Source organism: Cyprinodon tularosa, unplaced genomic scaffold (genome assembly GCF_016077235.1).
Source record: "Cyprinodon tularosa strain WSP-4 unplaced genomic scaffold, ASM1607723v1 ctg683, whole genome shotgun sequence".
Lineage (NCBI taxonomy): Eukaryota > Metazoa > Chordata > Actinopteri > Cyprinodontiformes > Cyprinodontidae > Cyprinodon > Cyprinodon tularosa.
The window spans coordinates 203,563-231,374 of NW_024039433.1; the positions used below are offsets into that span (position 1 = coordinate 203,563).

The 27,812-nt window shown below is 39.0% G+C and overlaps 1 protein-coding gene across 1 annotated transcript; it reads left to right on the top strand.

Annotated features, from left to right (window-relative positions):
* Positions 1-2,967: 2,967 nt before the first annotated feature.
* Positions 2,968-27,812, top strand: nelfb (negative elongation factor complex member B). The gene is made up of 13 exons (XM_038267766.1): positions 2,968-3,224; positions 5,587-5,747; positions 5,851-5,950; positions 12,967-13,197; positions 15,909-16,094; positions 18,567-18,679; positions 18,780-18,882; positions 23,135-23,230; positions 24,353-24,495; positions 24,718-24,824; positions 25,046-25,187; positions 26,328-26,436; positions 27,393-27,812. Exons 1-13 carry the CDS (start codon positions 3,123-3,125, stop codon positions 27,546-27,548), a joined length of 1,749 nt encoding a protein of 582 aa, XP_038123694.1. The 5' UTR covers positions 2,968-3,122; the 3' UTR covers positions 27,549-27,812.

A 27,812-nucleotide genomic window follows, 5' to 3' on the forward strand; every position in this document is an offset into this window, starting at 1 on the left:
TTGAATCCTTGCCTCAGTTTAAAGGAATAGTACACCCAAAACATGATTAGCCTTCATTTTCTACTCACCCCCATGCTGAACAACACTCTGGAGTACTTTTTTGATATCTCAAATGCATCTGGAGATCTGGGAGGCTTCTTGCTGTCTGCTGACATTCAAATAATGGAGGTCCATAGCGCCCGAGGCAGAAAAGTCCATAAAAGTCCACAAAAAACGTGTCAATATTCCTCCATACGGCTCGTCCAATGTATTCCAAGTGTCCTGAGTGGGTAGCGTCCATAATTTACTCGAAACGAAGTCATTTAGAATGTTTTTAGAGCCTAAACAGTAGTGTTTAGGATTTCCTAAAAGCGCGCGCCTGCGGGTTCACGAGTCTACGGAAACCGCGGCAGACCAAACCAGATGAAAGTGCGCATTCAGCGTCTGCTCTGCCGATAATGCAAGCGTAGAAGAAGAAATGTGCTGTTTACCTGTGCAAAGAAAGAAACAACGAAAGAAAAATGTCTGAGGACTTCTGTTGAGGAAGAGCATGAGTTCTTTGCCGAGCTGAATGCGCACTTTCATCTGATTTGGTCGGCCGCGGTTTCCGTAGAGTCGTGAACTCGCAGGCGGGCGCTTTTAGGAAATCCTATACACTACTGTTTAGGCTCTAAAAACATTCTATAAATCAACGAATTTGTTTCTATCTATTTAAATTCTGTTGTGTTACTTTTTAAAATATTTTAGATCACATCAAGTTAACAGACTTTTTTTAGTGAGTTCATAATTGAATAGGTATGAAATTAATCTAGCCTGGGTTTGCCCACAATAGTTGAAATTATCAAATACCATTGATACATGACATGAAGGTCTAGGTGGGGGTGGAATTCAAATGAGCTTTTGAGATAAGACACACAAAGGTATATAACCATGCACACACACACACACACACACACACACACATCCACCCACACACATATACACACTCAGTTGATCCCAGAACCTTCAAGCTGCAAAGCATGTTACACACTGTCCCACCGTGCAGCCCTATCAAAGATAATAAGTGTAAAAATGTGTTAAATACAGAAGATATCTATAAGGAGGCCCATGTTTTCCACAGCATTAAGTGTTTATATTCATAAAGATTTGCCTTGCACTAAACAACCACAGACCTTATCAAAATCTTTTTTTAATTAAAACAATTTGTGCGTGTATCTTTCTCCTTGATTGTTTAAAGGAAGTGGGACTTTATCTCTTCAGATACAGCCTTTAGTGGTACTGCATCGGTACCATAATGACAGTCAGAAATGTTGCTGGCAGCACTTGTTTTACATAAACTGTAAGACATCAAATAAAGATATGCATCAACATAGTTCTAGAGAAAAAAAAACACAAAATCTTTGATGCACATCCAGTTCATAGTTTACACAATAATGAGTCAGAAGCTTAAACTTATTTTGCTTTTGCTTCGTTAAAATAAACATCAGTTACATCCTGTTGCTTACCCTCATCTAAAGAGTTGTTAGTATAGTCATATAGTCTTTATGACTAAATTAGTGGTTTTAGATTTCATTTAAATCAAGGGCAGTTTACCTTTTAGGAGCTTTATTGTGATCTTAAAATTTCCTCTGGGGCACGCTTGAAAAAGTTTTACATAAATATCAGACATCCCAAGTTTCCTGGAAGTTCCGTGAGTCTCCACAATATAGATAGTTGTTCACGGATGCCTGCGAGTTGGATAAATTATCCCGGATTTTAGACTATGCAAAGTGATGTTTATGTAATGCGAGTGAGAGCGGGCAGGCAATATAATAATTTGTGCCTCATGTGCAGATTAGAACTACTGCGATTGCGCAGGAACAACAAGAGAGAGCGGGGTGTGAGGAGGAGGTTTGCTGGTGGAACCTGTCCAGCGTATCTGTCCAAAGCGATGCTCTGTTCAACCAGCTTTCCAGGCGACTGGTTGTCAGAGAGCTGATTGGATCAGTCCGATAAGTTTGGGCAGTCACCTAGTTACCACCCAAAGCTCCTCGGGTAAAAAAAAAAAATATAGGAGTAATTTTATATACTAACATATATCCAGCAGAATATACTAATGTATATCCACGTCTAGTGAAGCCAGGGGGCAAGGAGGGGGTCAGCCTGTTTTCATGGGGGCACAGAAAAGCATGAAATAAAAAACAGGGCAAGGGATTCAAATATATTAAGATAGCTGCATGAAGAGAAATTTATTTTATATTAGGTTCAATAAAAATTCTTTCTTATGAGGTCAATATACATTTATAATTTAGGAATTTTACATATTTTTTGACTTAATTTAAGTTAAAACTACAGTTTTCTATAAAAATTGATTTAGAACTCAAGAAAAAATGTTAAATTCATCAGAAAGAAATTAAGAATTTTTCTTTATTTGTGAAAAAATAAACATTTAGCAGATGAAAACTGGGATCCTATCTTAATAACACTGAAGCTACCAGGACATGATCTACAGGGGCACTTGCCACCGATGGCCGCTATCTCGAACCGGCAATGGTGAGGAATGATGACACCGTGGTGAGGTGCACTGTATGCTGAAGTCCCATGAAAAACAGAAAGTACAACCGATGTTTAAGGCTACAAGATTGAAAGTATTGAAACTTGAAAATAAAAGACCAACACTGTTCTGTTTTGTGTTTAAGAAATAACTGTCACAAATAAAAGTGTGTTTGTATTGGGCACAGTGCGAAACCATTGCCCCCGGGGTTGAGGGATAAGCATCTCCTTGAAATTAGGTTTTGGAACTTGGGATGTCTGAAATATAGCAATGAATGGAATTATATTTCACCATATTACATGTTGCAATGGGTTACATTTTTAAATAAAAACTCTTGTGAAAATTTCATTTCCCTGTTTTTTGTGTCTTTATGAACGTTACTGTGCCTTTAAAGCGCCAAAAAAAAAAATCGGAAAGAAGGTGTCGCGGAACCTTTGTTCGCACGTGTTTCTGACGGACTGTTTTGAAGTTACCACAAGGGAAGTAATGTCCGTCAGATGTTGTATACTGCAGTCTACCCGAACCGTTTAGGCAGTTTGTTACAGAAATACCTGCTTGAATATCTTCCTCCGGCTTTTTGTCCAAAGTGAATGATCAGAGCACAGCTAAGATGTTCGCGGGGCTGCCGGAACTCGGGATAGCCAATGGCGAAGACTTAAAGGAAACTCTGACCAACTGCACAGAGCCTTTGAAAGCCATTGATCAGTTTCAGGTAACGTGAACAGCTCCGTTATTTGTCCAAAAACGGATTTATTTAAATGAAATCCCGAGAAGTCCTTACTCTTTAAATTCATTATTAATTCTAAAAAAATGCTATGCTAACCTTTGTTATAGATCTACTGGTGAAGACAGAATAGACCATTACAATGACCTGAGGAATATGTAGGAGAATGCTTTTTATTAGTCCAGGCCTTAAAACGAAAATGCTGGTTTTATAGCAGTATTTACTGTATTATATAACTGGAGTCCAAGAGTTAAGTATTTTGGCTCTGTAATGCAGTTGGCAAACATTTCATTTAGGTTTCAATTTCGCATATTAGTTTAGATTTAGGACCGACGGAGAAAGTTTTTAAGCAGAGCCAGTAATGAGCCATTATAGCTCATGTATAGATGATGTTTCTCTAGGTGCAGAAAGTCAGATTATTTTAAACCAAATAAATCTTTCTTTCTCTGAAATGAATAAATACTGCCTTAATACATTTAAAAAATATATATATTCTGTTAAATAAATAAATATCCCTAATGAAATAGACAAAATCTTAAAATATTTTAAATCTTATTTTATTCTATTATATTTGAAGATGTATTTATTACTTAATTTATTTTATTTAGTTATTTTTTATTTAATTATTTATTCATTTTATTATCTTGAGTTATTTTGTGACAGTTTTATTTTGTAAAGCTACTTTACTGTTTTTTTATAAGCTTATTTTATTTCATGTTCTTATAATCAAATGAGAAGGCAGGGTTTTATCTGTTGTGCGGCACTGGTTAGGATTGGCAGAGTACCTCTGTATTGCAGAAACGTGAGTTATGTATGTAACTATGGTTCTATGAATCCCAGATAACCGCAAGAGGCAGTGCTTCATGCACTGAATGATCAATCTGCAGGTGAAAATTAGTATCAACAAAGTCACATGTGACCAACCTGCAATCAGCATAAGTCTATATAACCATGTGACACCGGGAGTTCAGTCCCTACATCTTCTTGTGAGCCCAGCGAGACCGAGGGACTGAACTTTCTGGCGGTCATCCAGGATTTATAGAACCATAGTTACATACATAAGCCATGTTATATTTCATCCCTACTGACTGCCAGAGGCCGTGTTTAGAGCACTGAATGACGTATGCCAACAGGGTCCAGCAAAGGGACCAGACTGCCTACACAAAGCAAAGTACACATCCTCCGCTGTGGCTCCCGTCCGCTCCGCTCTGAGCTTGGAGATGGTAGAGGGCATGCGCCAGATGATTAAATTCAAAGCAGCAAAACATGCGGAAAAGATCCATGGTTTCCGCAGATCATTAAAAATAATTACAGTTCATTAATTTTTTTTTGGATTCTTTCATTTTATGGGATTTCGGTGTAACAATCAGCATATACCGAACCGAACCGAAAACCGTGACCACGAAACCGTGAAATGCTCGAAGTCCAGCAAAATATGATTACATGTTTGTATCTGCATTTTAGTTGTGTCTCTCTTTAGATTGTGCATTATATACCATAAGTTTAAAACAAAATTAAAAAATACAACTCAAAAGACTATATTTATGTATAAACCCAAAGCCAAAAAGTTAGCTCCCAGAAGTAGGATCCCATTTCCCATGACAGATCAGGTACAGACGATTCTCTAAATTTTTTATTATGATTATTATTATATTCTTCTCTCAGTCAGCCTGAGTTCCTTCTGTTTTCAGACATTGTTCTTGTCCTGTCCGATTATTTTGCAAGGTAGTTCCTGTTTCACTCCTGACTTGCTGAACTGTTACCAGCGCCGCCCCTACAGATAAAACTCTGCCCCGCCGTTAAGATATCAGAACAGGAAATAAAATTAGCATAAAATACAAAAAACTGAGTTAAAAAAATAAAAGATTGAATATGTAAAGTAGCTTTACAAAATAAAAGTGTGGCAAAATAATACTCCATTATGAAATAAATAAATAATAAAATAAATACATTACCTAATTATTAAATCTTTGAATAAATAAAAATCTTGAAATATAATAAAATACAAATCATTGTAACATGTTTCATTTGTTTTATTTCATTAGGGATATTTATTTCAGTCAATATTTATTGAAAATGTATTAATAGCAGTACTAATTGAAATGGCTCTCCCTACTAATGCACCATCTACCTATATTGTAATAAAAATAATAAAAGGTATTCTGTTTAGTGTTGTGGACAAAATTTGGGTTCTCCATACAATGACAAATTTAAACATAATTCCTCAAGGAAGTTTACATTACAAACCAAATCCACCAGTGGAATAGGGTAGTGATTGTGTTCAGCTCACTGCTGTTGTGCACATCAACTGACCTCTGTATGAGTTATTTTTTGTTTTTTATGACTACAGATGGAAAATGGCATCCTGCTCCCTACACTGCAGTCTGCTTTGCCCTTCCTCGACCTTCATGGAACACCTCGGTTGGAGTTCCACCAGTCCGTCTTCGACGAGCTTCGTGAAAAACTGATGGAGCAAGTGGCCGTCATTGCAGAGGGCAAGGATGAAGACAGGCATGTCTTGGCTAAGTTTGGAAGTTTGCTGAAAGGAACAATATGAGGGCCAATAGAAAACATGAGCCCACAATTTTAATGTTTCTTTTCAATGTTTTCCCAGATATGGAAAGCTTGAAGAGCTGTTGGAAAAGAGCTTTCCTCTGGTGAAAATGACTTCCATACAGCCAGTGGTGATGCAGGTTCTGAAGCATCTCCCTAAGGCAAGTACTTATTTCAACAGTAACAAAGATTTAAACAAACATTTTCCACAAATTAACATTCCATCCATCCATCCATCCATCCATCCAACCATCCATCTTCTTCCGCTTATCCGGGATTGGGTCGCGGGGGTAGCAGCTTCAGTGGGGACCTCACCAGGGAGACGTCCAGGAGGCATCCTAAGCAGATGCCTGAGCCTCCTTAAGTGGCTCCTCTGGAGGAGCAGCGGCTCTACTCTGAGTCCTCCCCAGATGTCTGAGCTCTTCACTCTATCTCTAAGGGAGAGACCAGACATGCTCATTTCAGCCGCTTGTATCAGGGATCTTTTTCTTTCAGTCATGACCCAAAGCTCATGACCATAGATAAGGGTTGGAACGTAGATCAACCAGTAAATCAAGAGCTTTGCTTTTTGGCTCAGCTCTCTCTTCACCACAACAGACCGGTACATTGCACACTTCACAGCAGATGCCCCACCAATCCGCCGATCTCCCGCTCTATCTTCCCCTCATTCTCAAACAAGACCCCAATAATACTTTAACTCCTCCACTAGGGGCAGTACATCCTCCCCAACTTGGGGAGCTTTTATTTCCTCCAGTCAGTCAGTAAATCTGTTGACACTGTTTATGTACAAACTGTGTGTTTAAAGTGTATATTTTAGTTAGCTGAAAAATTCTGGAGGTACAAATCCAAGAAGAATGTTAAGATGCTTTTAGTGATCAATTCAACTTTGGCCTTTAAGTGATTAAACATGAGAAAATGCAATTTTCAGTTTGTTTTCATTTTGTTTTTTTTAACTTTATATTTTAATTGTAGATATTTTCTCCAACTCCGACAAATTTAGGTCCCTCTCAATCAGACCAATGTAGGCTTGTCCCGATCCGATCCTTGTATCGGATCGGACGCCGATATTGGCAAAAAATGCGTATCGGCAAAGCATGTAAAAATGCCGATCCAGACTGCCGATCCAGTTTTAAAAAAAATATCCGGTCCGTATTTTCCAGTTTCGCCGATTGAAACAATCCATTCCACTATTTTGCGCCAGTGTTCCCCGAATCCGGTCCGCATTTTCCAGAACACCTTCAACACACCCACATGTCTTTTTGGGTCTGTCTCCCGGCCTAACCATTAAAACAGGTGAATTGGAAGATAGCGGGGAAAATGTCAGCCGTGTGGGATTATTTTATCCTGCACGATGTGTAGATGGAGACTAGGTGTGGAGGAGATTGGGGAGTATAAGGCATTTTTGTGTAATAGTTTACTATTATTTGCACTGATTTTTTTTTAAGCAGTGTCTTTTTTCAAGAGTAGAGTCCTGATTCTAAGTTAATAGACTATTTTCCACTCTTGTCTGTTTTGCATTTTTATTAAAACTTGCACCTTTAACTGTTTACAGTTTAACTGTTCACTGTGCAATTTCAGATTGCTATTCATAATTTTGTCCAGTTTGTGTTTATCTCTTAATAAACAGGTAAGTTTGTTGTTACCAATCATTGTGTTTTATTCAATCTCACCTAATTCAGCTGTCTAGATGTTATCAAGAGTACTAAAACCCTTTTCAACATGAGTCTTACAACTAAGGCTAAATACTTTAACTTAAACTTAAAGCTGCATATTAGCCAATATGCCAAAAAATGATTTTTAAAAACTTACAGACTTCAGCTTTAAATACATGCTCGGATAGGCTGATATCGGCCAGTATCGGTATCGGATCGGAAGTCCGAAAACAATATCTGTATCGGATCGGAAGTCCAAAAACCTGGATCGGGACATCTCTAGACCAATGTATAAATTCTAGCACCTAGTCAGACAGACTCATTCTAATATATTCAAGAGAACTGATGTGTCAGTTAATATCAATGGGAAACCATAATAACCATAATAGGGTGTTACCTTTGTTATAAGCGCCATGTTAGATTTATTCTGTTCTACATATTTTACTGTCAGCTGTTAGTGATATAAGAAATGGTATGTGCTAGGTCAGTTTCCTGAGAAAACAAAACAGCACTCTCCACATGTATGTTACAGCCTTATTCCAAATTGTAGTAAATGAATATCCTTCCTCTGCAGACATTACCCCTTTAGGACAATGCTTTTTTTTTATTGTTGCAAATATATTACAAATAGATAACTTAAAAAAAAAATCCCTTTATGTAAGTTTTCACAGCCTTTGCCTATTACTGAAATAAAGCTGTTCCCCCTTTGGCGGCAATTACATCCTCAAGTGTTTTTAAATATGATCCCTCAAGCTTTTGAGGGTCCTTGATCACTTTCTTGACTATGGTCCTTTTTCCCTAAATGTTCAGTTTAGAAAACCAGTCAGCACTTAGAAGAATCTCGATGGTTCCAATCTTCCTTTGTTAACAAGTGATTGAAGCCACTCTCCTTATTAGGACTCTTAGAGCATCAGAAATAATTTTGTATTGTAATTCAGAGACAAACCTGTCTTAGAGGTCAACAGACACATCTTTTTACTTTATATTTCATATTGGTTTACTGATATGCACTGTGGAAGTGTGGAACCTTATATAGACCGATGTGTGCCTTCCCTAATCATTACCTGAGCTGGATTTGATTTAAGATGGAGAAATATCTTACAAATAACATTTTAAAGATCAGCTCATGCTTTCCAGATACATGTAATTGCACAGAGATTTCCAACCTGCATGTATAAACACTTACTACAGGCCTCTGAAATTCATGTTGTCTTCAGATTGACTCAAGAACACTGCCTAGAAAAACATCCAGGAACAAGTTTGCATCAATGCATAGCTGAATCCAAACTTTATATCCCCAGATGCAAAGCAAAGAATCAGATACTATTTTCGGCTGCCAGATATGTTAACTGTTGCAAGCCAACATGCCTTCTGTCTGGCAGTACAGTGGATGGCCGTTCCTCAATTCATAGAAATTTTTTATACATGTTTAAGCCAGAATGATTTGAAATTTGAATATGACTTCCCAACCATTTTTAAATAATAATATGTCATTTAGCAGTTTAACTTCAGCAGTCAAAGGCAGCTCTAAATAAATGGGTTTTTAACTCTGCCTTCAAAGAACTCAGGCTTTTAACACTTTTTCAGTTTTCTGGGAGTTAGTTAGCTAGTGAGAACACGGGCGGCAGAGTTTTGGATCAGCTGCAGCTTTCTGATGGACTATTAAGAAGAAGGTTCAAAATGTTTACATGCTTTTAATAAAATTAGTAATGGATGTATTGATGTTCTACTGCTGTTGAAAAGTGAACCATTAGATTTGTTACTATCTATAGTAACAAATCTAATAGTTCACTGTATGTATCTATTAAACCATAGCAATCTGAAAGGAGGGAAGGAAAAAGAGGGGAAATTTGCTCTGAATGCAGGAGTTATATCTAGGACTGCAACAACGAATCGATAAAATCGATAAAAATCGACTTTTAAAAGCGTTGGCAACGAATTTAATCATCGATTAGTTGTGTCGCGCGATTAATGCGTCATCCGCCGCCGCCGTCATCCCGGAAGAAAAAAAAATACGGCAGAGCGAGTCAGCGCCGCAGTTGCAGTGTTGACAACTCAGCGACTTTCCGACCCCTCCAGCGACTATTTCTTTTAAAAGCTACTAGCGACAAATCTGGCGACTTTTTACGGTGTCACTGGCGGCTTTTGGAGACTCTTACGTGAAAGCATGTATCGTTCCTACTCTTCTCCTCCAGCGGCAGCTGCTGCCGTGGGGCGCCTCCCCCATCCCAACCCCTTTCTCCCTCTCCCACAGGAATCCCTCTCAGCGGGGCAGTCAGAGCCGCAGGATTTTAGTGAGGAGTTTACCCTCAGCGTCCAGACTGCAAATGAAGCGCGCATGCCCCGGGATTGACGGCGCAAATTGATCACAATAATTAAAATAGCCTGCACTTTGTAAAGTGAAAAAAGTCGTAACATGCAACTTTTGTAAAAACAAATGAACATGGCACGGAAGCACCACTGTTATGACGCAGCACCTGAAAAGAAAACACGTTGGAGCCTTCAATGGCAGTGAGGAGAGCTGATCAGCAGGATGAGTAACCATGTTTGTTTCATTTTAAAGTGGGGAAACGTAAGTTAGTTTCTCAGGTAGCTCATCTGATGCTTTCCTTACCGTGTTAGTAGGTTACAGACAGTGATAAGGTTGGCTACTTATTTTACTTTTAATTTCATTTGAATTAGCTTAAGCAGCGTTTATATTTTCTTTATAAATAAATTAATTTGCAAATTATGAGGGCAAGGCTTTTAAAGTTTAAATCTTCTGGCAAAGATAAAGTAAAGAAGATCCTGCAATTTATGGAAGTAAAGCAGAATAAAATCCAGCAAGATCAGTAATATGTCAATTAATTATCTGCCACATTCCCATGTAAATATCTGTCTTTGGAGGATGTGTTTTTTAGCACCCCTAGTTCTCTCATTTTATTCCAAATACAATTTATAATTTGAATCACAGGGCTATTTTTATCTCTATGGTTCAGTATTTTCTCAAGTAGCAACTTTAACTGCTATACTTTCCTGTCTTAAAAGGCAGAACTCTTCTAGTCTAAAAACTCATTTGTTGAAATGGGGGGGCCTATTGTTTGAACCCCTTAGGGGCTTTAAAAACAAAAATGTCTCTTTTTGCGCTTTATGAAACAAAATACCCTATATTTTGTGGATGTACAGCTACATTTCTCATGTAAGTTTGCGTAGTTTTAACACAAACATTTATTTTTCATATTGCACCAGTACAGTTAATGAGAAACCTGTACTTGTGTGCTTGTTTGTTCTGTCTAAAATGTTTATTTTGGAATGAAGAGGTTAATATAAAAAAAATATTTTGTGTCCGATTCATCGATTAATCGAAAAAATAATCGGCCGATTCATCGATTTTCAAAATAATCGTTAGTTGCAGCCCTAGTTATATCCCTATGGTAATAACTACACTACCGTTCAAAAGTTTGGGGTCACCCAAACAATTTTGTCTTTTCCTGAAAAGTCACACTTATTCACCACCATATGTTGTAAAATGAATAGAAAATAGAGTCAAGACATTGACAGGGTTAGAAATAATGACTTGTATTTGAATTAAGGATTTTTTTGTTTTACATCAAACTTTGCTTTCATCAAAGAATCCTCCATTTGCAGCAATTACAGCATTGCAGACCTTTGGCATTCTAGCTGTTAATTTGTTGAGGTAATCAGGAGTAATTGCACCCCACGCGTCCAGAAGCAGCTCCCACAAGTTGGATTGGTTGGATGTGGACTTGTGTACCATACGGTCAAGCTGCTCCCTCGACAGCTCAATGGGGTTCAGATCTGGTGACTGCGCTGGCCACTCCATTACCGATAAACTACCAGCTGTCTGCTTCTGCTCTAAATAGTTCTTGCACAATTTGGAGGTGTTTTTAGGGTCATTGCCCTGTTGTAGGATGAAATTGGCTCCAATAAAGCGCTGTCCACTGGGTATGGCATGTCGTTGCAAAATGGAGCGATAGCCTTCCTTATTCAGAACCCCCTTTAACCTGTACAAATCTCCTACCTTACCAGCACCAAAGCAACCCCAGACCATCACATTATCTCCACCCTGCTTAACAGATGGCGCCAGGCATTCTTCCGGCATCTTTTCATTTGTTCTGCGTCTCACAAACACTCTTCTTTGTGATCCAAATACCTCAAACTTGGATTCATCCGTCCACAACAATTTTTTCCAGTCTTCCTCTGTCCAATGTATGTGTTCTTTTGCCAATCTTGATCTTTTTCTTTTATTGGCCAGTCTCAGATATGGCTCTTTCATTGCCACTCTGCCATTAAGCCCAGAATCCGCCTCTTCACTGTAGATGTTGACACTGGTGTTTTGCGCGTACTAGTTAATGAAGATGCCAGTTGGGGACCTGTGAGGCGTCTGTTTCTCAAACTAGAGACTCTAATGTACTTATCTTCTTGCTCAGTTGTGCAAGGCGGCCTCCCACTTCTTTTTCTACTCTGATTAAAGCCTGTTTGTGCTGTCCTCTGAAGGGAGTAGTACACACCATTATAGGAAATCTTCAATTTCTTAGGAAGTTCTCACATAGAATAGCCTTCATTTCTAGGAACAAGAATAGACTGTTGAGCTTCAGATGAAAATTCTCTTTTTCAGGCCTTTTTGAGCATTTAATTGACCCCACAAATGTGATGCTCAATCTTCTAAAAGGAAGGTCAGTTTTGTAGCTTCTGTAACGAGCTAAACTGTTTTCCGATGTGTTAACATGATTGCACAAGGGTTTTCTAATCATCAATTAGCCTTCTAAGCCAATGAGCAAACACATTGTACCATTAGAACACTGGAGTGATAGTTGCTGGAAATGGGCCTCTATATACCTATGTAGATATTGCACCAAAAACCAGAAATTTCCAGCGGGAATAGTCATTTATCACATCAGAAATGTATAGAGTGTATTTCTTTAAAGTTAAGACTAGTCTAAAGTAATCTTCATTGAAAAGTACAGTTTTCAACTCTAAGAGAGATAAATATTTGTTCCAGTTCAGGAAAGTGTATCGGCAGACTGAACTAATGTTACACCAGTCATCTTCAGAGCTTTCATTGCCGTATTACTTTATTGACGAGAATGTATTATTGTTCAGAATTATGAAGTAACAAAAAAAAAATATCATAGCACCTTTTTTCTTAGTATTTTTTTTTTTTTCTTAAGATGATTACATGAAAAAACGATGATCATGACCCCATGGTCTAATTATTTTCTCCATGACTTATGCAGAAGTGATGGGGACTTAGTTTTAAACTCAACCAATGTGATGTTATGGACCTGTAGTGATTCTGACATTTGATTCATTGACAAGCCACTGACATAAAGCTTGGTGATTGCTACCCATGTAGTTCCGAGAAAGCCCTTTTTAAATTTACTTCTCACTTTTTTGTTTCAAGTGTCAATAACTTAAATAGATGTTTTAAATGTCTTTGCTAGCTTTGCATCAATTAGTTGAAAGGAAAAGGTTAACACCATCTTGTCTGACCATTACTTCATCCCACATCAATCTTTATTCAGGTACCAGAAAAGAAACTGAAGATGGTCATGGCGGACAAGGAGCTCTACAAAGTTTGTGCTGTCGAGGTAAAAAGACAGATATGGCAGGACAACCAGGCTCTGTTCGGAGACGAGGTATCCCCCCTTCTGAAGCAGTACATTGTGGAGAAGGAAGCAGCTCTTTTCAGCAGCGACCTCTCCATTCTACACAACTTCTTCAGTCCAACACCAAAAGCACGGCGCCAGGGCGAGGTAGGGTGGACATATTTTAATTCACTCTATTAAAGGTGTGGTTTCATTTATTTAACTTTTTACTGGTCTTAAACGCTGAACTAAAAGCGATTACTTTTGATATATATTATATATTCTTTTATTATAACTGTTTATTATCATAAAGAAAATTACTAAAATTCAGGACTTGTAAATAGGAACTGGTTTTTAATCCCATACTTGAATGCTGCCAACATGGGACAGTAAAGCTGGGCATACGCTATGCGATATTTTTCAATTGTTGCACACAGCTACAGCTCACACTGTTCGACAAAACCATAGGGTTTGTCGAACAGTGTGAATTCACAGCTCACGATGTATGTTCTCACACTGTGCGACCCGATGCTCTGATGCGATCTACCTGCTCACAAAAACCACATCGGACTCTGCTCCTCAGTGAGATGGCGCTACTCGGACTCGTCTATCCAGAAGCCGAACGAGCAGAAGGGGAATATGAAGCTCACTAGAGAGAATCGCGCTACCTTGGCAATTTGAAATTTTGTGCTGAAAGCCCTAAAAAGAAAAGGCGACAACGTATTTGGACAAAGACGTGGCTGAGCAAAAGTGGCTACTACAGTCTGTCAATTTTACAGAAAGAACTCTGCTTCACTCTCATCCCCGCCATGCTTTTGTGTTTTCATCTGAGAGGAAGAAGAAGAAGAATCATTGTTTGCGCATGCCCACTGAGCAATTTGCCCATGATGGCCGACTGAAATACAAACATAATTGGTTTTCTCCTGACCTCATGACTCTTGATCGGGAGGTGGTTGTGAGAGGCTGATCGCCCTTCGTTACCCCCTGTGCTCTACACGATGCACGATCAAGCTGAGTCGGCCTAGGGCTGGGCGATAATTCAATAACGATATATATCGATCGATAGACGTGTGGAGCAATAGAAAAAAAGAGAGTCGATAAAAGTTCGATAAAAAAGAAACGCAGTTTTCTTTCCTTCTCATTGTAGCCTAGCATGTAGGTTTATGCTAGTCACTACTTCCTCCCAACCAATCACAATCGCGGACCCAGGCACGCCGTCACAAAGCACCGCCCTCTCAAACCACAACACTGAGCACATGAAGATGTCGCAGCAAGGAGAGGCGGAGGAAATTGTTCCAAAGAAGGGTTTTTGTAGTTCGACAATTTGGCAGTATTTCGGTCATGGCAAGTCGGACAAAAAACAAACCACAGTCATCTGTAAAATGTGTAGGGAACCAGTGAAAACGAAGTCTGATAACACAACCAACTTTTTTTTTTTTTATCATCTCAGCCGCTAACACCCGCAGGAGTACGAGCTGTGTAGGCCCCGGCGTGGCTCTCCTCCAAGGAATCTTCGGGAATTTCGGGAAAATATATATATATTTTCATTTTTGGGCAGTTTCCCATGTAGTTCTAACAATTGAGATAAAAATGCTGAGAGGCCAGCAACTTAAAAGTAATAACTCAGGTTAAAGCAGGAAACTAGAAGAATGGGGGGGGGGTGGGGTCATTTATTTATTTGTTTTATTTATTTTGGTCACTTTTCTGGTCATTTTAGTTTATTCTTTGTCAGTATTTGATAACATAACCCAGGTCTCTTAAGTTATTTAACAATTCTGTGTTTGTGTTTTTTAATAAAATTAAATCATTTAGCAATATTATAAAAAGTCCAGGCAGAGCTGCACATAAAATATGGTTTTAAATCTTTTCAATAATTATCGATATCGATCAATATGCATTTTTTTTTATCGATAAGCTTTTTTTCTATATCGCCCAGCCCTAAGTCGGCCCGATCAAAAATTTAGCTTACGCCTGAAAAGTCGGCCCGAAAAGGGCAATAAAAAAATCGTACAGTGTATACCCAGCTTAACACAGAAGATGTTCCCCAGAAAAAGCACATTCATCATTAGTCTAGTGTTTTGCTTCATCTGGCAAGAGAGATTTTCACAATCACCTTAGAATTAGTGTTGCGCAGATGCCATTTTTAGGCCCTGATACCCATATCCAATATATGGCTGTGCAGTATTGGCCGATACCATCTGTTTGAAATTGATTTGTGTGTGTGTGTATATATATATATATATATATATATATATATCTATGAAGAACTTCATACTATTTGGATCTAAAATAATTGCCATCATGGCCTTGTCAAGCTGCTGTCTACCTTTCTGACAGCAGGAAAAAGACTAATACAAAGTGAATCCAGTAGAACTTTTTATTGCCTATCTGGAATGGGTAAGAATAGATAAATAAACTTTTGGCTCTCAAAAAATGTATTGGTGCCCTATTTGTTGGTACTCCCAGATACTGTTACCACCATCTTAGTGCTGGATCGGGGCCCCACCCGATAGTGGTATCGGTGCAGCACTACTTAGAATCAATAACTTAAATCCCGCAGCACTCAACCCTTTCATAACTCCTCGGTTCCAGTGGATGTGAATGATTCAATTGATCAAAGCAACTCTTGTAAGTCAGGCTGAGGAGATGCAGTAAATACTGGCCAATTAACCACTTTACTAGTTTTTTTGTAAAGTGATTAATTGACCGCTCTGGTCGGAAACGCTCCCTGTGGATTAGGATACCTAGTAGAAAGCAGCTGCAGCAGGGAGGTACTTCCACACTAGTTGCAGCCTTTCCTGCTATGAGGATTTCTGAGTCAAACTCATTATTCTGCACTGTGTTTCTACCTCTGTTCTTCTTTTTCTCTTTGGTTGCAGGTGGTGTTAAAACTCACCCAAATGATTGGGAAGAATGTAAAGCTGTATGACATGGTGCTGCAGTTCTTACGGACACTCTTCCTGCGAACTCGAAATGTTCACTACTGCACTCTGAGAGCAGAGCTGCTAATGTCTTTACATGACCTGGACATAAGCGAAATTTGCTCTGTGGACCCCTGCCACAAGGTGGGTATAAATAGCTAAGGCCTAGTCCTTACTTTTATATACTTTATTGTTGCAACTTCATCATTAAGATTATTGACAAAGCTGCACTTTAACAGTTCAACACTTTCTTAACAATAATCAGCCGTTTTGGCGTCTTACTGTCAGGCTTTAATGCTCACCACAGTGCAGAGACCATCCTTGTCAAGGTGCTTAATGACATCCATGTAAATGCAAACAATGGAAGAACCACAGTGCTGGTATTATCAAACCTTTATGGAAGATTCAACACTGCTGATCACTCTATTATATTGAAGCGCCTGGAAAACTGAGTTGATCTTTCAGGTGCAGCATTGAAGAGCATCAGCTCTCCATCTCCCAGAGAATAGATTTTAGAATACTTCAGTTCAGCAACATCAATATGCGGACTGTTGTCAAAAGTGCTGATGGAACAAACGAAGCTACACTTGGAGGATACAATCTAAAGTCAACAATGGAGTAAACATTGGTGCTTGAAGATTTAGCTGCATTAGTGAGAAGGTAATAGCATAATTTAGCGAGATGAGCATGAGTTGAAACATGAGTTAAAAACAACAAAAAAAGCTCAAAGTATGTATACCTCTCTCTGACTAAATACACATGCACAGGCATGCATCAATAGCACTTATAGAAAAAAAATTACCAGCATCCTTAGAGCAGACTTAAAATGTAACACAAGAACAGATGTTCATGGATTGTAGCATGTACCAAGTGCAGTTTGTGCTGAACTCATCTGGAGGTGGGTTTTTAGGAGGGATATTTAGTTGCTGACAGCAGGGAGAAGATATAACTGGAGCTTTGGGAAATAAACTTTTCTTAAGTCCATTAGTTTTGTTATAGTAGAACTACTTCATCATATTTTTACTCAGAAAATACTCAAATACTAGTTAAAAAGTATATGGTAAAAAGGGTACTTAAGTACTGAGTAACTGATCCACTTACTACCCATGACCATAATGACTGATTTGATGTAAAAATGAACAAAATATCAAGTGATATGCAAATTCTGGTGTTTCAAAGAATAACAGAATTTACATATGCTGAGTAGAGTGTAACAGCCTCCCTTCTTCAGCAAGGGTGACAAGCAGGTCTGCCAACAGCAGCCAATTGGGACCATTCTGATATTTCTATTGTTAGCTATCTGATGCTTGCCACGCAGGTCACATGAAGCTGATGCTTGAGTTGGAAAATCTTAGGTTTTGCTGCTCGAAGAGCTGAATCAACCAATGAGAGGGTTGTTGCTGGCCTACAGGATATGCGATCACCGATGTAGGATGCAGGTTGTCAAACTAGGCTCAGGTGGGCTGAAAATTAGCTCTTGAAGCGACGCCCTTGGAGAAGACGCTGCTCTTGGAGTAGGCGGTGAACATCTCTGAATTCCTCTGAAATATCTGGTTCAGTTTACCTAATCTATTTATTCCGCTAAATAAAAAACATAGGCTGTGTCCGAATGTCCGCCCTAATCCCTTTGTAGAGCATGGACTATATTGTGGACCTATATTGAACTCAGTTAACTGACCATTTGAACAGATTATCACTACTTTTTACTCCCTGTGGATCATGTAACTCCGCCTCCACTGCACGGTTTGTTATTAGTTGTCGCTGTCGTTACCCAACCACATGGTGACAGCGTGGCGCTGGGACAGCTAATTGCATAATGCTTTGCCAGGAGAGCCCCCCTGGCAAAGCATTGGGGCAGACAATCAGACACAGCCATAACAGAACTAATTTGTGTAGCAACCAAAATCGTGAATGAAAGGGAGCAGAAAGCAATAAAACTTATTATATTTACCTGCATTTAATAAAAGTTAGAAAAGTCAGTGAATCCTGACAGTGCCGAGGCATCCAACAATGGTATTCTCTATCTTTATTTAGTAGATAAAGAAAGCCACTCTTTCAGTTTCATCCGTTTTGTACAAGATATAGGCAAAGAGAAGAGGGTAGCTCCTCACAACGCACATCAGACTGTTTATGAAGCACCTTACTAATGCATCGGAGCTTCGATGTGGACAAATGTAAAGATGAAGACACTTCTTTGCTGCTCAAATCATGTTCGGCGTGAACGCAGTATTATGCCCAACTAATCTGGAATAAAGCCCACGAAAACTGCAAAAGCGCTGATACCCTACATTTATTTAGACATTTTTGTTCAGAGTGGCCTTGAACTGTGATATCTAAAATGTATTAGTTATATTTGCAGTCTTCGTAACTGTTGTGACATTTTCTTAATCGTTTTATCTTTTCCTTAATTATGTCATTTAAAAAAGATAAAAGGACTATTTGATTTTTTTTTTATTATAATTAATTTATTTTCATGTGTCCCCTTAATTCCACTCAGATATTTATATTGCTTTTATGCTGGTGCATAAAAGTATCTTTTTTTTTCTGATATTCACCAATTTGACATGTCTTTCCACCAAAATGTGAAACATAAATAAACTTGCCTTGCCCTCACAGTTTACTTGGTGTTTGGACGCCTGCATCCGTGAGAAATTTGTGGATGGCAAACGAGCCAGAGAGCTGCAAGGTTTCCTGGATGGTGTGAAGAAGGGACAAGAGCAGGTCCTTGGGTAACAGATCAGCTGTTTATTATCAGTTTTTGTTTCCTTTTAAAGTTTGTTTCAGTTTATTAAAGACAGGTTTTGTTTTGTTTGTTTTTTGGAATTTCAGAGATTTGTCCATGATTCTGTGTGATCCGTTTGCCTGCAACACATTGGTCCTAAGTATAATAAGAAACATACAGGAGCTGCTGAGTCAAGATGCTTTACCAAGAGTGAGTACAGTTTGAAAAAAAAAAGAAATGGAGCTTTAACAGCTTGGGTTAATGTAGCCTTATTTGGTATAATCAAAAATATTTAGATGACAAAAAAAGAGGCTAAACCCAGAATCATGTCAAAGAGAGAACTTAAAGGACCAAATGGAATAAATACAATTTTAGCATCTCTGATGCGCAAGAACAACATATATTTTCAGGATTGGTCACCTAATATTTCTTTCTGCTGATAAGTTATGGAGATTCTCCTAATACTGCTAAAGAGTCCAATGCTTCAGTGACCATAGTGTTCTCTTGCTCAATTGGACGCAACACCGGTTGGACCTGTAACTTTAGTGTGTCCCCTAATTATGTTTTTTTCAAATCAGCCAAATGTGTTATCTTCGTACCTCGTCACAGAGTGCACATCTGACGAATGTTCTATGATAATCAGAAATGACTCTGGATAACAAAATCAACTGAGGACATCCTTTATGTTTTGTAAGAAGTTAGATATTTTGCCTGACCTTATGGTGGATCTGTCACATTTTATGTACTTGTGACAGAGTTAGACTATATTTATTGTATTTTGCTTGCAAAATGAGAACACTGATCTAAAGTGAGGGCATTTCCTCTTGTTTTCTGCTCAGGGTCAGGTGAAGGACTAACGCCAATTGTATTAAATTAAGTTGGACTTTGGCTCAGTTCACACAGAGTAACAGGGTATCTTTCCATTAATGACACGATTCTTCTTAAACACCATAGTACATACTGTATATCTGCCCCTTGATGGCGCTGTGATATTGCCACTGATCATTCCAATGTTGTTGACAAAAATAGGGTTAAGGACTGCAATTCTATCTGCCCTGTGATGGAGTGGTACCAGCACCCTCTGATTTTCTAGCCTTTTATAATTACTCTCTGTTATATATACTATTTATAGTCAATACATGCATAGTCTCTGCACATATAAATATTTGTATCCTGTATAATGTTTCTGCATAGATGTAAACTATGTGTCATTGGTTTGTACCTGTGACAGTGTAATGACAATAAAATTGAATTCTATTCTATCAATCTATCTATCTATAGATATATAAACTGTTTTCTCACCCCTCGTGGGGTGGTATGTGTCATCCTCAAGCTCGGGTCCTCTACCAGAGGCCTGGGAGTTTGAGGGTTCTGCGCAGTATCTTAGCTGTTCCTAGGACTGCGCTCTTCTGGACAGAGACCTCTGATGTTTTACCTGGAATCTGCTGTAGCCACTCTCCCAGTTTGGGGGTCACAGTCCCCAGTGCTCCAATTACCACTGGCACCACTGCTGCTCTTACTTTCCACATCTTTTCTAGCTCCTCCTTCAGTCCTTGGTATTTCTCAAGCTTCTCGTGTTCTTTCTTCTTGATGTTGCTGTGGCTTGGGATTGCCACATCTATCACTACTGCCTTCTTCTGCTGTTTGTCGATCAACACGGTGTCTGGTTGGTTAGCCATCACCTGTTTGTCAGTCTGGATCTTGAAGTCCCATAGGATCTTAGCTCGGTCATTCTCAACTACCTTAGGAGGTGTCTTCCATTTTGACCTTGGGACTTCCAGCCCATACTCATGGCAGATGTTCCTGTACACTATGACAGCTACCTGGTTGTGGCATTCCATGTATGCACTTCCTGCCTGCATTTTACACCCTGCTGTTATGTGCTGTATTGTTTCAGAGGCATCTTTGCACAGTCTGCATCGGGGGTCCTGCCTGGTGTGGTAGACCCTGGCCTCTATTGATCTTGTACTGAGTGCCTGTTCTTGTGCTGCCATGATTAGTGCCTCTGTGCTGTCCTTCAGTCCAGCCTTTTCCAGCCACTGGTAGGATTTTTTGATATCAGCCACTTCTTCTATTTGTCTGTGGTATACGCCGTGCAGCGGCTTGTCCCTCCATGATGGTTCTCCTTCCTCTTTCTTGTCCTCACTTTCGGTTTTCTCCTGCCTGAGGTACTCACCAAGCCATTTGTCTTTGGGGGCCATCTTTCTGATGTACTCCTGGTTCTTAGTTGTTTCATCCTGGACAGTGGTCTTGACACTCACTAGCCCTCGGCCTCCCTCGCTACGCTTGGTGTACAGTCTCAGAGTGCTGGATTTGGGGTGGAACCCTCCATGCATTGTGAGGAGCTTTCTCGTCTTGATGTCAGTAGCCTCTATCTCCTCCTTTGGCCAGTTTATTATACCAGCGGGGTATCTGATGACTGGTAGGGCATATGTGTTGATGGCTTGGATCTTGTTTTTCCCATTCAGCTGACTTTTCAGGACCTGCCTTACTCTTTGTAGGTATTTAGCTGTGGCAGTCTTTCTTGCCATCTCCTCGTGGTTTCTGTTAGCCTGTGACACCCCAAGGTATTTGTAGCTGTCCTGAACATCTGTTATGTGGCCTTCTGGTAGTTCAACCCCCTCGGTTCTGATCATCCTTCCTCTCTTTGAGACCATGCGTCCGAATGACATCCCAATGTCTTTGCTGTAGATCCTGGTAGTGTGGATCAGTGAGTTGATGTCTCGCTCACTCCTGGCATACAGCCTGATGTCATCCATGTAGAGGAGGTGACTGATGATTGTTCCGCTTCGGAATTGGTATCCGTAGCCAGTCTTTGTGATGATCTGGCTGAGGGGGTTCAGGCCTATGCAGAACAGCAGGGTGGATAGTGCATCACCCTGGTATATGCCGCACTTGATGGTGACTTGTGCTATTGGCTTTGCATTGGCTTCCAGACTTGTTTTCCACAGCTTCATTGAGTTCTTGATGAAGGCTATTAGAGTCCTGTTGATCTTGTACATTTCCAGGCATTCCAGTATCCATGTATGTGGCATTGAGTCTTAGGCTTTCTTATAGTCAATCCAGGCAGTGCACAGATTTGTCTGCCTGGTCTTACAGTCTCGGGTGACTGCTCTATCCACTAGTAGCTGGTGCTTGGCTCCTCTGGTGTTGCTGCCTATTCCCTTCTGGGCAGGGTGCATGTATTGAGCCATGTGCCTATTCATCTTAGCCGCTATGATGCCTGACAGGAGCTTCCATGTTGTACATAGGCAAGTTATTGGTCGGTAGTTGGATGGGGTTGTTCCCTTCTGCGGATCCTTCATGATCAGGATTGTCCGTCCTTGGGTTAACCATTCTGGGTGGGTCCCATCCATCAGCAGTTGGTTCATTTGTGCTGCGAGACGTGCATGAAGTGCGGTTAGTTTTTTCAGCCAGTAGGTGTGGATCATGTCAGGGCCTAGTGCTGTCCAGCTCTTCATACCTGCCGCTCTTTCTTGGACATCTGCCATTGTAACGGTTACTGGTTCTTGTTCTGGGAGATTGCTGTGATCTGTTCTTAGATCTTCTAGCCACTGAGCATTGGTGTTGTGGGATGCCTCCTTCTCCCATATGTTTCTCCAGTACTGTTCAGTCTCAGCCCTGGGTGGATCACATCTTGAATTACCCTGCCACTGTGAGTACACTTTGGATGGGTTGGTGGAGAACACCTGGTTTATTCTCCTGGCTTCTGCTTCTCCCTTGTATCTCTTTAGGCGGGTGGCCAGGGCGGCGAGTCTTTGTTTGGCAGTTTCTAGAGCCTCAGGAATCGACAGCTTGTTGTACTTAGGTAACCTCTTCCCTACACCTTTCTGCAGGTCTGAGAGCTGACTAGCCTCTCTTTGTTGTGCCTTGATCTTGGCTTCCAGCCTTCTTCTCCATGGTGGCTCTGCTTTGTGGCCTGTGGTGTGTATCTTATAGCCAAGCATCTCTAGGATCACTGTAGCTGTGGCGTAGGTCAGCTCGTTGGTCTCAGTTATGTCTTAGTAGGGATAGTATGTAGTGCTGCATTTACATCTTCTAGAAGACTTTCAGAGGGTACTCTGTCACTTAGCCATGGCAGTCTTGGTCGTCGTACTAGGGGATCCAGTTTCGTTATGATCTGCTGTCACAGGTCAGCTGCCCTTACGTTTAGTGGGCTTGTTGTTGTTGGGGCTGGGGACCCAATCTCTGTGTGTTGGGATGATGATATTTCCCTACTGACCTGTTGTCCTGACTCCCCCTTGCCGCAGCATGTCAGTTGTACCTCGTCAATTTCTAGCTGTGATAGGAGCTGCCGTTTGCGGATGTTGGAAAACTGAGTTAATAGTATATATATATATATATATATATATATATATATATATAAAAGTTGGATAGATATTTATTGTTTTTTATTTTTGTTTGGTTTTCAACTTAATTGTTTTTTTCTGCCACATCAGCGCAATGTGTTCATTGTTAACAGGACAGCCCCGACCTGATGCTCCTTCTGAGGATGCTGTCTCTGGGTCAGGGAGCATGGGACATGATCGACAGCCAGGTCTTTAAAGAGCCTCGTATGGTGCGTATGAACACTTAAATTACCTCACTATGATGTTGACTGCAAAATGCCAAGGACGTCCAGCATTGGAAAATTTTTACAGGAAAGATGGATTATTGGTTCTAACACAGTGCCTCAACTGTGACGTTCACACAGACTGGGACAGTCAAAATTGAGACATATAGAATTTGTTTTTTGTTTTTTTGTTATTGTATTCTCAGACATTATTTGATTATTCAGTGTTTAAAATGCATCATTTTTTTAACTGATATCTCAATTTTTAATTTTTAGAATTTTTTTTATCCGTACATCCATTACATGGGTTAAAGTCAGTCAATCGGAAAATGATGGAAAAAAGTAATAATACACTGTCTTGAGACATTCTTCTTATAAGGCAACACAGCTTTGGTACATCAAATCAGAGCTTCATTGATCCCGTAGAAAATGGTAATCTGCTCAAAGTGGTGTGCCTGAAACTCAGGAAGCATAACCTTTGGTTTTACACAATGTTTTTAATGATATCATTTAAATGGATTTTTCTATTGTATGAGTGTATTTTATCCGCAGTTTAATGTCTTACTTTATGTTGCACATTGCAGTTTTCTGTAAATGTAAAGTTTGTTATAAATAATAAATAATTTTGTTATTATTTTAAAGTAATGTGATTAGAGATGAAAATTAGCCACCTAGGTACAATCCCTGGTATTTAAATTTAAATGGTCATTAATACCTGGATGTGAAGGCGATCAATTGAACAGTGTCCTGTCTGACGATGTGGCAATAAGAATAATTGTCTTGATGCCAAAAAGAGCCCAACAGACTTTACTTTCACAAGTGGAGCAGTACGGCTATCGCCATAGTGTTCCACTTGATTTATGCATATAAATTGCTTTACTATAATTATGCAGGGATTTTTACAGATTATATGGACCCTGCAATGTAAGTAGAACAGGAAAGGAAAAACAGGAGAAAAGATGAAAGAATGAGGAGATAACTCTGTCAGATTAAAAGCATGTTTAATTTTAAAGCCTGCCTAAATTAAAGAGGAAATAAATAAATATATAGACATAAATAATAATCATAAAATATTATTAAAATTCTTCATAGCATCTTCAATCAAATATTTTGTTTTGTCCATATCAGGATTTAGAGGTGGTGACCCGCTTCCTGCCCGCAATGATGTCTGTGGTTGTTGATGATCACACATTCGTTGTAGAACAGAAGCTTCCCAGTGAAGAGAAATTATCCCTGACTTATCCCACAGCCCTCCCAGATGCATTCACCAGGTAACACCATGCAAAGACCAAGGCTGGTCTTGTTAGAAGCAACTTTATTAGAAGTTAAATTTGTTTTGTCTTTAAATCAGGAACTTATTTTGGGGATTATTAATTTTACAATTATGGACTAAATGTGAAACAAGCACACACAGAATTGTTAGTATCTGTATTTCAGAATAGAGATCGAAGAAAGAAAAATGAAAAGTAAGGAGGGCCTCTGTCTTACCTTAGATACCTCCAGGACAACAGAGTTGCTTCTGAAATGGGGCTCTACTATATTCTCCACATCGCCAAACTGAGGAACAAGAATGCTTTGCAGAGGTTGCTGCCTGCTCTGGGTGAGTGATGTGTGTTCCCATCCTTGGTTAAAAAATAAATAAAAATGTTTGATCCTTGAGGAAGTAAATGAGGATATAGATGCCATTGATATTGAGATGAATGGTAAAGGAACCAAACTGCAAATACATTTTTGATATAATTAGTAGAGACGTGAACTTTCTGTGTCTACATACTGAATTTCTAATGTTGTATATTGTTTGTGTTTGTTTTTGGCTTGAAGTGGAGACGTATAATGACATGGCTTTTGGTGACATCTTCCTACACCTGCTGACTGGGCACCTCACCCTGCTCTCTGATGAGTTTGGATCAGAGGAGTTTTGCACTGTTGTATTTGATAGCTTCCTCCTAACGTCATTCTCCAGGTTAGTGTCCTTATAGCTGGCGTTCCCAACTGCAATTTATACACATTCAATTTATATCGATTTGGAAATGAAATCAGAGTCACTCCCAAAGTCATACTCATATTCACAATCCATAAAAAAATAGGACATGCTATGAAAGTATGAATGGTTTCTGACATATTTGGACATGCAATTCTCTATTTAATAATATGGAGGCATTTAAAAAAAAAACATATAAAGTAGCAAAATACTTTTTTTTTCATATTTTATTTTTTAGAAATTGTAGTTTCTTCAAACCTTGCCTTGTTTAGACATTAAAAGACAACTCATCTAAAAATCTACTTCTTTACTTGCAAATGACATGCATGTCTTACAGTGATGTCTATTTGTAATGGGCATTTTTTTTCACAGTTTATGGCACATTTGTGAAAACCCTGCTTTTGTGTCTAAACTTGTACATTTTCTGTTTTTATGGCATCTAAATTTTGAAGCGGTATTAGTTTCCTCTCAAGTTTTATGATGTCACCCTGAAAACCTGACTCGAATAGAACTACAGCTATGGTGTACAGTATTAATATATGCTCTCTCTCAGCCTAACAGCCAAATTAATACTCCCTTATAGCTCACATTAGCTAAGAGAAAAATGAGAAGTGAGGAAGAGCAATGACCAAAGCTATCTGATGCTTGGGTGAAAGATGAGCCCATGTTTCCTGTTTTGTAAGTAAACATTTTGAGGAAGTGATCAGAAACGGTCAACTGATAAAGCACATTATTTCACGTGACCTTCACCTCAACACTCCTTGGTTAATCTTTATTAAAATGCTTGGACTTATAGTAAAAAAAACAAACCCAAACAAAAGAACAAGTTGAAAGTTGTAGTGTTTAAACTCAGCAAAGTGATCCTGGTGGGCACACAGTTTGCTTCATAGTGCTGGTAGATGCATTATTCTAAAGAAACAAATATGAATAACCAGCACTCTGTGCTATAGATACAGTTTAAAATATGTTGGTCAAATGTAGACCACAGAAAACACTGCAGTATTATCTAGACTCTTGTCATCAGCCAAAGCATCATTTATGCCATCATGGCTTCTTGTGTGGAAAGGAAAGAAACTCTTTCTTCATTTAGGGACACTTTCTGTTTGTGTGAATATTTTACAGTAAAGAAAATGTCCACAGACACATTCTCCGCTTGTTGCTGCATCTCCATCACAAAGTGCTGCCCTCATATCTGGAAACACTGATGCAAACGCTCGAGCCTCCAAAACAGGTAGGCATGATTTCAATTTGCAGCACATTCAACCCAGAGTAAAGAAGAGATGTAGGGCTGCAAATCAGTAGAATCTTTCTTTTTGTGCATTCATAAAAAAAAAATACTGGGGTATAAATATATGATAAACCATCTACAGAAAAGCTTAAGAAATTTTGCTTTTAGAAAAATTTTTTTCTCTCCCATCTATCAGCAATTGAGTAATATTGAAAACCCCTTTTTTGTTTAAAAATGTAGTGAAAAATACCATTGTACTGTATTTTAGAACATAAAATTACTGAAAATGTTTGTGTTGCTCTGTCTTTTCATTTTAATTATATATATATATGGTAAAAAGTTTTAAACATGACTATACCTTAAATTTATAGGCTTTCTTTTTTTTTTTTTTTTAAGCCGTTTACTGAAATTTAGTTTGACTTGATAAGTACAATGATTTATACCACTGGATTCAGCTTTAAAGTTATTTTCATTCAATCAATCTAACTTAGTTTGTTTCTCCTAAAAGATCACAAAACAACGTGGAAAAAAGGAATAAAAAACCCAATGTTTATTTGTTTCTGACTTAATAATAGACATAAATTTATTTCCACATTATCAGAACTGCTGAGCAGATTTTAACATATTTTCATCTTTTGGAGTTATTCTTTCACAATCTTTATTAGATCCCAAATCCTTCAATTCTGATCGGATGTACCCCTTGCAACCCCCTTTCAGGATCTCACTGTCTGGATCTCTCTATCCATCAAAAAAGCCTGTTTCAGGAACCCTGTTGGGTTTCATTTGTAAAAGTTCAAATGTCTTTAAATAGAGCAAAAATAACTCTTCTAACTGAAAAATGAATGATATCTTATTAATTAGGACTTGAAAGCTTTTTAGGAGCAAAACTTAGAAATACTAGCCTTTAAAAATTCCTGTGCCTACCGACTCATTCTTTGATTCTTTGTGTTTAACCACAGTGCAGTGAGCCACTTAAGGAGCTGCACAACCAGCTGACAGAAAAACTGGAGGCCCAAAAGAAGAGTCCGGCACCACCAGACGACTCTTCTTCTATGGACCTGGGGCTGCATCCTGTACCGGTGCCCACCACCACTGTCCCAACCCCACCTCTCTGAGAGGGGCCCATATATTGACAAGGCTGGAGCTCAGTCAGTATATAAATACTTTAACTGGCCTGCATTATGATTGGGCTGTGTTATTGTTAGTGATTCACTCTTGCTTCATATTTGCCATCAAGAATTTTCCGTCAGGACCTCTCTTTTATAAAATTTTGTCTTGCAATTTGTTTAGATATATGATATTTTTATATGTATCTCAGTTACCTTTGTGAAAATTTGAAAAGTGCCAGTGGTGTAAATAAAGTTATTTAGGAAACTGTA

Coding starts and splice junctions, on each gene's coding strand:
- nelfb (XM_038267766.1), top strand. CDS start 3,123: ATGTTCGCGGGGCTGCCGGAACTCGGGATAGCCAATGGCGAAGACTTA. Junction 18,680..18,779: donor GGACAAGAGCAGGTCCTTGG/GTAACAGATCAG, acceptor TTGGAATTTCAG/AGATTTGTCCATGATTCTGT. Junction 18,883..23,134: donor GTCAAGATGCTTTACCAAGA/GTGAGTACAGTT, acceptor CATTGTTAACAG/GACAGCCCCGACCTGATGCT.